Source organism: Aegilops tauschii, chromosome 6 (genome assembly GCF_002575655.3).
Source record: "Aegilops tauschii subsp. strangulata cultivar AL8/78 chromosome 6, Aet v6.0, whole genome shotgun sequence".
Taxonomy (NCBI): domain Eukaryota; kingdom Viridiplantae; phylum Streptophyta; class Magnoliopsida; order Poales; family Poaceae; genus Aegilops; species Aegilops tauschii.
This window is the reverse complement of record NC_053040.3, coordinates 94260570-94271257: the sequence shown is the minus strand read 5'-3', so window position 1 is coordinate 94271257 and position 10688 is coordinate 94260570. Positions and strand designations below refer to the sequence as shown.

General features: G+C 40.8%; 1 protein-coding gene and 1 long non-coding RNA gene across 3 annotated transcripts; one reads left to right on the top strand and one right to left on the bottom strand.

Moving 5' to 3' along the window:
- The first annotated feature begins 231 nt into the window (after positions 1 to 231).
- Positions 232 to 2987, top strand: LOC109781798 (uncharacterized). Of its 2 annotated transcripts, none has more exons than XR_012187258.1 (4): positions 232 to 524; positions 1022 to 1078; positions 2270 to 2430; positions 2908 to 2987. It is a non-coding gene; the product is annotated as an uncharacterized lncRNA (long non-coding RNA). The 2 variants fall into 2 exon arrangements; XR_002237390.4 differs by having other exon boundaries at positions 2270 to 2824.
- A 136-nt stretch (positions 2988 to 3123) lies between these two features.
- LOC109781797 (disease resistance protein RGA5) lies at positions 3124 to 8256 on the bottom strand. The gene is made up of 2 exons (XM_020340399.4): positions 7370 to 8256; positions 3124 to 5249 (listed from the first exon to the last, which is right to left on the bottom strand). The coding sequence occupies exons 1-2, from the start codon at positions 8170 to 8172 to the stop codon at positions 3311 to 3313; spliced, it is 2742 nt and encodes a 913-aa protein (XP_020195988.1). The 5' UTR covers positions 8173 to 8256; the 3' UTR covers positions 3124 to 3310.
- Positions 8257 to 10688: the final 2432 nt, after the last annotated feature.

Genomic DNA, 10688 nt, shown 5'->3' with positions numbered 1-10688 from the left:
ACAGTATGGTTAGTCACATAGCTTGTGCACCGGGCTGCCTTTTTTTATGATTAGTTGCATAGCTTCGAATGCACCATGTGCCAGGACCATGACGAGAAGGATAGTGCAGTTCCCCGGGCGCGTTTGCACCTGAGAGCAGAAGGGTACTTTCGAACATCGGAAGCAAAATGATCAGGAGAGAGGGACTAGCACTCGAATGTTTTTTTTTTCTTTTTGAGAAAAACTAGCACTCGAATGTTAATTGTGCACACATGTTTCTGTGCCGTTTAGCCTGTTTTCACTGAACTTGCATCACTTCCATGAAGCTCCGCCTACTCGCAACCGAGTTTCCGCCTACCTGTCAATCCACGCGCCGCTGTCATTTTCACCTTTGAATTTTTCTTATTCTCCTCGCTATCTGCTTGTCCCTTTCCCTTCTCCTTGCCCTGTTCAAGCAGAAGCAACCCCTCCATGGCGATTTCCATTCCGATCTCCCCCTCGCCGCGTGATTGAAGATTTGGTCGGCCGTCGTCTCGCGTTCTTTGGTGGGTGGTTTCTACATCTCTTCCTCCCGCTTTGAATAATTTTTTCTAGATCTGGTTGGATGAACGCGAACACAGACAGTTACAGATTTGAGTTTTGACCAATTGTACTCTATTAGTATTAAAATTCTTCCTCATTAGTTGCCATATCTATTAGTGTTCTACTGGGATAGGTTTTTGTGCTTGTAACATATCGCTGTAATGTACGGAGTAGTCGCTAAGCTGAGAGGGTGTGTGTGCTGTGTACTTATGAATGTGTCGATATTTTTGGAGATATCCCCTTCAGATCGTAATGTTGGGACTGCAAATTTTAGTCTCTTACCGTACCAGTTCAATTCTTTTTTACCTTTTGGAGGTTGGTGTTAGTTATTTTTGGCAACTGTGTAATCTGGGACAATGTTGTTATTTTTTGTCGAATACCCTTATCCAGTTGCTAGGTAGCAAAAAGAAAAAGAAAAACAGTTAGATACATCACAACTGAGATTGGTTTTCTTTTTCAGGAGAAGTAAGACAATTATTGGCCGTACATTAAGGAATGCATCTTCTTCATCTTGTAGGTATAGCTCCTCTTCCTGAATGCTTGCTTCAACTGCATGAAGCTGTACATTTGCCAATTAAAAGTAGCCAGGATTGTTTATACTTGGATGAATGATCCTTTTGCTCAACAGTAGTGCATGGTTCTGTTGTTTTATGCCAGTTTGGATGTTTGTTTGGAAGTAGTTCATCATTTTAGTAATTTGAACTAATAGGGTATGTTTGGTTTGTAGCCAACGTGTACCTTACCAATTTTGTGGCTATGACCAAAACTTTGGTCTCGGTTTAGATGGTTACCAACATTTTGGCATGCCAACGGCTCCTTACCAACTCTAGTTCATTTTTAGCTAAAGTTGGCCAACTCATGGGCACACAAAATCTTGATCACTATTTCGGCTAGCCAAATATTTGGTGGGGCAAAGGTAGGCTCAACCAAACACACCCTATAGGTCACAGTAAGTTGAACATTCTACAGTGCCAAACTTTATTAATTATAGTTTGTAGATAGCAAGGTCACAATGAATATATGTGCTATTATAGCTTCCAGGTTACAGTAATATATTTGTTCATGTCTATGTATGTTGGCTAATAGCCAGTTTCCAGCATGGTTGACAGCTTCAGGTGAAAGTACTCTGTTTATTTATGTCTATGTATGTTGATTACAGTGAATTGTTGCACAGTTTTACAGTGTATTCTCCTTTGTAGGGTACAGTAATTTATTATTCATGTCTCTATATGTTAGGTCATGAAATTTTTCCAGGTTGATTTACTATTTTGCTTAGCCCTTTTTTACAGTGTTATGCTGCACAGTTTACAGCGTGTTCTCCTCTGTTTTCTCATCTGTAGGGTATAGTAATTTGAACATTTTCCAGTCCTTATGTTCTTGATTTGCAGCATGCTAAAACAATGTTTTGCCAGCTAAAAAACTCAGATTCTATGTGTACTGTAATACATGCTTGATCATGTGCTCCTGTTTGTAGGTAGCCTCTTTTACAGTTGGGATGTACAGTGCTGCTGTTTGAGCAATTATCAGATTTTTGTGTAGATTCTGCCCTTTTCACTATTTTAGCTCATGACCCATATAGTAATCTGCATTCTTGTGCAGTAATTTTAGATTTCCAACAACCTTTTTGACAGTAGTACTGATGAACAGTGGCAATCTACATGTGTTTTGACCCAATTTTACATGAAGGTCTACTGTTTCTGTTGCACAGGTTTCTGAAGGTCTACTGGGAGAGTAATGCTAGAGAGGGACGCTCACCTATACAGTGGACAAAGACAAGCAGATTTACAGCGGACAAGGACGTGCAACTGTCATATTTCAATTGGTTGGAAAATCTGATTGAAAACCAATTAGTTTTCAATCGGATGTCAGGTAAACAGTCCCAAAAAATGAGATCGATACATGCGGTTTCTTTTCTGCAAACCTCTTAATCATGACATCAGCGTCAGCGGCCATGGTAATCTGCAAGACCTCCTCAACGGTGGTCGTCCACACAGGCGAGCACCTATTTAAGGTCGTCGGCCACTCCCTGGTCCAAGTAAGGAGTGGGCTCACCTCTGGGACCTTCCGCGTTGGCGGCTACGATTGGGCTATCCTCTGCGATTGTACCGTGTTAAAAAAACATACAACACAACAGTGTTAGCGATTGCAGCACAAATCGAACAATAAGCTGTTCTGAAGCACGCTTATGATGACACGGTCTACGGTTGTGTGGGTGACCGTGAACTAGGTCTAGGAGCCTCCTGTTTATCAAACCGTTATGCAGGTGTTTTCTTTTTTCCTTGTGCGAAATCTGGCGGCATGCTTATGATGACACGGTCGAAAGTAATACTCCTGTTTATCAAACAGGTTCACTGAGTACTACATACAATCTGATCGAGAGTGCCTCAGAAATCAATGCCAACGTTCAATCTGAAGCTTATCAAGGAGGAGGCTAAAATTTGGGTCTTCGCATGAGCAAAACACTTGAGTAATATGATGCCGGGAGGGAGTGATTATTTTTTTCCCCTTTGTATGTTTGAAGTCTTTGTGCTCGTCTGTTGAGCAATAAGTCTGTAAACCCTCTTTCTTAATTAACAAATGAGGCAAAACATTTGCCTCGATTTCAGAAAAAGAAAGATTACAAGCAAAAAAAGAGAGAGTGCATCAGGTTGTTGCCAAAGAAGCTTAACTACAAAATCGCTAATACACACAATAAGATTTTGAAGTGCTTAAGTATAATACACAAAAAAAAATGTAAAAAAGAAAAAAACTACCTCCCGAACTCAAAGGTAGGACGTCTCGGGTGCACCTCCAGTGCCTTCCTGTACGCGGAGGAGACATCGGGTGCCACTTGTTTCCATTGTCCATGTTTCGTGGTGCGCGTGATGTTGAGATCTACGTTGACTTGCTCCAGGCCTAGAAGGTGCTCCATGCCGTCCGGTGTACAGCCGCCCCAGTATTGCACTGCGAATCCGATACCGAGTGCTCGTAGACTGGGCATAGCTCCTGCCTCGAATCTCAGGTAAGCTGCTACATCTCCCTCATCAGAATCAATGGAAATGCCCTCCAGAACCGGGAATGACCCTGAGCCAACCACGATCTTGTCTTCGCGGATACATAAAACGGTGAGATTGGCATGAACAAGAGAGGGCAGCTCTCCAAGAATACGCAGCTCATGAGTCGACAAGTCAGCAACGGTCAGACGGAGCCACCTGAGATAACGGAGACCACCGATCCATTTGGGAACTACATAGAACAGCCAGTCTTTCAGATCGAGCGCCTCGAGACGGGAAGGAGGATCAGGCAACGAGTCCAGCTGGTCCTTATAGCCGTTAAGACGGCAATCGAGGCAGAGTTGCCTAAGGTCTCGGAGCTTCCCAATAGACGAGACCAGAGCATCAACCCCCTCCACCGTCAAAGAGTCCGACGTGGATAGGATTAGATCCCTCAGATTGGTCAGCTCGCCCAGACCTGTAATATCCTCCACCGAGCTCTCCCCCATGTTTAAACAATGTAGGGTGCGGATTGATGTCATGTTCCGGATCCCTTCAGGCAGCCCTGTGTTGTATGGAAGGAGCAGATGGAACAAATCGGGCAGGTGGACTATATCTGAACTGATTATTGATTCAGATCTGCAGTTCATCTCCAGTGTCTTCAGGTGCACAAGCCCTCGAATCTCTGCTGGAAGCTCTACGCTGTCTGCTGAAACCTTCAAATACCTCAGCTGAAACAAGTGGCAGATTGCACCTAGCTTGCTTCTCTCACCTGGCACGTCAAATACCAGCACCCGGACATGCTTAAAAGACTCAAGAAGAGGTGCATATATGGACTCTCCAAACTGTGCAAATGATCGGACTTGTGACAGGCCAGTAGCAAGAGTCGACCCTGGTGTTGCGCCACCTGTGCTCAAGTTCAGAGATAATCGGCGGACTTTGTACTTGCAACTATGCATCTTTTCCATTTCTCCATGACTGTGTGCTGTATGCATAAAATTTTCTTCTGCACACTTGCCCAAGATCAAATCCAGGATCATGTCATGTACTCTGCAAGAGAGCACCTCTCCATATATGGTTTTGGCAGGCTGAATCATACTTCTATTGATAAGCTCATTGAAATAACTCTTAGCAACGTCTTCCAAATCTAGCTCGGGAACACTACTGACAAAGCCTTCGGCTACCCACTGTCGAGCCAAATCATCCCTCTCAATCTCACGGTCCTCTGGATACAAACCAAGATATAGGAAACATGCCCGGAGACGAGGAGGTAGATGCATGTAGCTAAGGTTTAATATATTCTTCATCCCTTCAAGGGTGGGATCTGCAGCAAAATTGGTGCCCAGAGACTTCATTATGCTCTCCCAATCACTCCTTGATTTTGCTTGACGACTAGCCAATAAGCTAGCTATAGTTATAATTGCAAGTGGCAGTCCACCACACTTCTTCAAAATTTGGGTTGAAACTTCTTCATATTGGGGTGCACAACTATCTTCCGATCTGAACACTCTACCAAAGAATAACCTTTTTGAGTCTTCATCGTTGAGAGGCTTCATTCTATAAATGTGTCCATGGTGCTCATGAGATGCCCTCCAAGCGACATCATCCACTCTTGTGGTTACAATTACTGTATTACCATTACCACCTTCTGCAAAGACACATCGGAGAATATTCCATGCAGATTGATCCCACAAGTCATCAACTACAATAAGGTACCTGTTGAAATATTCACTTATGTTACATACATTAAACTCAAATACTATAAAAGTTGCAGATATGAGCTAACATCAACAAATGATAATAAGATACATATTGGGCAAATTATTATAGGTTGTAGATATACACTAGTTTGGCACGTTTATATAACATCCAACCTTAATAAAATGTGTGACATGTTAAAACTCAATACAATATAAGAAAAGTGATATGCCGGCAATGAAAATAATATCAATATACTCCATTTTAATTCCTTATTTTGGGCTCATCATGTGAAGTGCGCATACGTTTTGTCACTAATTAATGAGGGTACTAAGGAGGACATATAAGAATTTTGATAGGCTAAATATCCACATCTATTAGTCTATTATAGAAAAAAAAAACTCTACACTAGTACAAGATATTGCAGAGATGGGTCTAAAGAGATGAATCGACGAGAACATGTATTTTAAAATTTCCTAGAAAATAAAAATATGGCAGAATTTCCTACAAAAAGCATGAATCTTCAGTTCCTACATTATTCGGGCTAGCAAGTACATTAATATGTGGTTGCGAATTAATTTAACAGTTTAAAAGAAAAGCAGAAATGGGGCAGAAAGTCATAAAAAAGGAAAGCATCTTCATGAAGTAATTTAATTAGAAATTATATTATCATAACATACATAAATACTTCGATGCTATTATATATTTAAAATTGAGTACCATCTCCTTCAGGGCCTATTTGATTCACATGATTCTAAAATACACAAGAACATGGAAAATGTGTTATTGCAGTGTCTTGTCCACCCCAATTCTACAAGCTTGAATTTGAACAAAGTTTAGGTTGAGTGCATCACATGAAAAACAAAGCATTCTTTGGAAGAAATTTGAGTGGATGAAAAAAGAAGAACCAATTAATACTGAGGGATAAGAGTCCAGACAAATTACTTGTAATCATGATGTGGTATTGATTTCAATACAATATTGTTTGTGGGCATTGACTTCTTGACTTTTGGAATATTTAGAAAATGCATCTTATCCTTGCAAAACTCTGTTGCTACCTTTATTAGAAAAGATATGACACTTTAAATTGCGCTGTTTTGAACCCCAAAAAACACGAATGATACATCCAATTAATTGCACATCAAATTCTAAAACCAAGACCTAAAATAGAAGGGTACTTAATTAATTAGGTCGATACCTTGGGCAAGGGAGTTGATGCCATCGATTTTACAATACTAAGAGTGTATAACTTCGCCTGATTTTTGACAGTTATTTATATGCAAACACATGTACTTACAAACTACCGACACAAACTTTAGAATGATACAGTGCAACTTTACTCCATTGTACCATAAATTGTATGACGGAAGTTTTTGTATATTGTACAACTTTAGACTTTTTTCTACATGTACAACATCAGAGTTGATTGTGTATATACTCTTCAAACTCCATTTGTTTATCCAAGTATTGTCTAATTTCTATCAACCTCGTACCGCCAACATGTTTGGTAACTGGCTTGATGGTATACCCCACAAGCTTAGCACGATCATAAGGGTTGGGTGCGTCAGCCTTGATGTGGTCTCCTTGGCTATGTATGTGACTGATTTAGTTTACCAATTATTTAGTTTTGAAGGGTAAAACTCCTCTCAGCAGCAGGTTATCTACCAATATGCGCATTGGTTCTATTCTTCTCTACTCTACCTCCACGGGGACACTGACAGCCATTTAAGATGGTGCGTAGCAGGTGACCTGGGATGTTTTAAACCCACATGGGTGGCCGCATTGACAGTTGTTTAACTTATTTGTATCTTCTTCTGCAGTCTGGCTTAACTTTTCTACCCGTTGTTGTTTTTTCATGTGTGTGCGCACGTGCATTCTAACTATGTAGAGGTTGTTTGTGCGGTTATTTGATTGTATTATCTTGATGCAATATTATGAGTCAAGATTAGACCTCATTGTTCAAACATGCTAAGAAAACTACTAAACCATGCCAAAAGCAAGATGAATGGTGATATGTTTATAATAATAGGCAACATATTAAAATCAAACGTATAACCCTAGTTATTCACAAAGCCATTATACAGAGTTAGATCATACAAAAGTGTACATCTAATTATCAGATCAAAGTAAATAGTTACCTCTTATGTGTGAGATATTCTCTGAGACGGTCTATGATGTATGGCACCTCGTGAGCACGAGAGTCCTCCCCTAGTCCAAGTCCAAGGTTGGATCGTAGACCGTTGAGAAGACTTGCCATGTCAGGCCTCTGTGAGACTGAAATAAATGCCTTGCACTCAAATTGCCCTCCAATCTTTTCATACACTTGTTTGGCAAGTGTAGTTTTACCCAAGCCACCAAAGCCCACAATGGACACCACTTTAAGCTTTCTCTCGCTATTAGTCAACCAGCTGACAAGCTCTTCTCTTGGGCCATCAATGCCTACGAGGTTTGCTGCCTCCTCATAGATTGCCGACACCCGGGGATCTACAGCAACAACAGTTGAACTTGAATGTATGGAATCATCAATCTTGTACCTCTCGCGTCGGGCATTTTCCTCGACTGCACGAATCTTGAGCTCCTCGATCTGGTTGGCAATCTGATGACGCCTCCCCAGCCTCCTAAGACGCTGGGCCATCTTCCTGACAAAGCCTTTCTTGCCATCAGCGCCTTCAAGATCATGCATGAAGTCGTCGATGCAATTCTCCATGTCATAGGACATCTCCCTGACATGATCCCGCCAGTCCTTAGCCAAAGGATCAAGCTTATCTACAAGCTCTAGCTCGTCAAGGAGAGCTTTCATGGTGCTGAGCTCATCCTTGAGAAACATGGCTTGCTTTCTCACCCCCGTGAGCTTTCTGTACTCCTCACCAAGCAGCTCAGTGAGCTTGCCGATGAGGGGGTTAATCACACCCGTCGTCGCGCTCACGATTTCTGCTGCCATCTCGAGCTTAGTCTCCTTCCTCTCTCTGCTCAGTAGCTAGCTAGCTGCGTTTGTGTGCGTGCGACGAGTAAGCAAAGGTTGGTGAAGAGAGCTAGCTAACTCAACGGTGCTATCTATACTACTGGAATCCTGTAAAAATACCCATCTGTAAGGTTTTCCTCGAGATTCGCGGGTGCTTTGCCCTTAGTTTACTCAGAACAGCCTGTACACTGTATTGGGAGTTACAAGAATCATTTTTCAAATTTATTTAATTAGTATAGTACTCTTATAGATCAGCGCGTCAAGATTAACAACTCCAACCAAGGCATTGGAGAGCATCTCTATGCTTGTGGGCACGGTTGGGTGATTCAAGCAAGAAGACGATGCTTTTTGTCCCGCTCCACGCTTTTTCACACTTGTTGTAATAAAGAAGAAGAAGAAAAAACTAAAATCAAGATTGCGGCAATTTTTTTTTGACGGGAAATACGGGGAGTTTTATTCAACAAAAGCTCCGACAGAATCTGCCAAGAGGCTAGTTACAAGAAAACTAGGTTTCAACTCTAACCAGTATCATGCATACGATAATATATATAACTCTGTAGTCTATAATAACATCAATTAGTATCCTACATAACCTTATTTATTATTCTACATTACTCATTTTAGCACCTCATTTAATATGATACAGTATCATACTAGTATGATGTGTGATACTCCCTCCGTTTCAGTTTACAAGTCCTACGCGTATACCTAGGTTGTCAATTTTATCACACTAATATAAACTATATAACACAAAAATTATACCTTTTAAAAATAGAACATCTGAAGTTTATATTGGTATATTTTTTGTAATATATGACTTGTATTAGGTTGGTAAAATTGACGACCTAGGAATACGCGCACGCCTAAACTGAGAGAGAGAGAGAGTACCAGTATACTCTCTTTCCTTATTACTCATGTTTGATAACTATTTAATTCTAATAGTTTTCATATGATGAACATTCAAAAATAAGTTTAAGACAAGCTAGAATCATGGTACTCTTGTAGGCTAATAAATCTGGCAACGGTAAAGAATAAAGTACTACTACCTCCGTCTCGGTGAATAAGTCATTCGCGTAGTTCTAGGTCGACGATTCAACTATCTAAATATGTATTATACGTGACAAAAAATATATATTTAAAAACTACATCTGTGTAGAAATCCAGTGATATACTTTTCATGACATATAACATATATTTAATTGCTCAAATCGATGACCTAGAACTATGCGAATGACTTATTCACCTAGACAGAGGTAGTACTGGTTAAAGGCTTATAGTTGAGCTTAGGTTACTGGCGAACAATGATTGAAATCCGCCACAACTCTTTTTGAAAAATTCTAGTGGTGGGTGGAAAAAAGTGCAGGCCAGTGCTAAAGGCTCGGCAATGGCGGGTACTTTTTTTGACCCGCTACTCCTAAGTTTTCACAAGATTAGCTATGGAACAGAAACAACAGTGGCGAGTATTTTATGGCGCCTACCACTAGTTCTTGACGTACCTGTGGTGGGGAAGTTTTATAGCCCGCCATTACAATATTTTGCTAACCTGTGCCCAATGTTTCCAAAATTTCCCCAAATTAGCAGTGGCGGGCAATAGTTTCCGCCCGCCACGGGCCTTCATATGAAGGGAAGTGCTTAACATATCATGTTTACTAACGCACACTAGTCCAAACTTGAGCACGGCGCTTTCAGTGGTGCATATTCAACATAGAAAAAGTTTAAAGGGGAAAAGCTTTAAAATAGAGTTTTATGTTGAAGGCGACTGCTTCCATTCGCTAAACACTGTTCAATTTGTAAATGAGGTGCATTAATTTTTTGTCGTAATGCTCTCAAATTGTTACCACACCCTACAAGGGTCACATGAAGACTGTGTGCCAATTTTCACCTCATTCTGGGTTAGTTTGCACGTCATTTGGAACCAAGAGCTTTTTACCCTATTTAATGGCCAGAAAATTAGTTAATGCTTCGAAAATAATAAACCAACTCAAAAAGTGTTCACATTTGAGCATGGGACCTCCAAAGTTGTGTATTAAATATAGAAAAGATTTGAAGTGAAAATGATGTAGAAAAAACTTGTGTGTGGAGACGGCGGTCTTCGTTCGAAACCCTGACACTTCTTCAGAGAGTGTTCAATTTGTACATGAGGTGCATCAAGTTTTTGCTATGATGCTGTCAAACTTTTACCACACCCTACAAGGGTCATATGAATACACCATGCCAAGTTTCATCCTATTAGCTAGTTTGCATGTTATTTGGAACCCAAGAGCTTTTTGCCCTTTTTAATGCCCGGAAATCAGTTAATGCTTCGAAAATAGCAAACCAACTAAAAGAATGGTCAAATTTGAGCATGGGGCCTCCAAAGGTGTGTATTAAACATAGAAAAAAGTTTAAAGGGGAAATGATGTAAAAAAAGATGAGTTGTGTGAACGGCGGCGGCCTCCGCTTGAAACCCTGAGGCTTGGTGAGAGAGTGCCAGTTTGCACACGAGTTGCATCAAG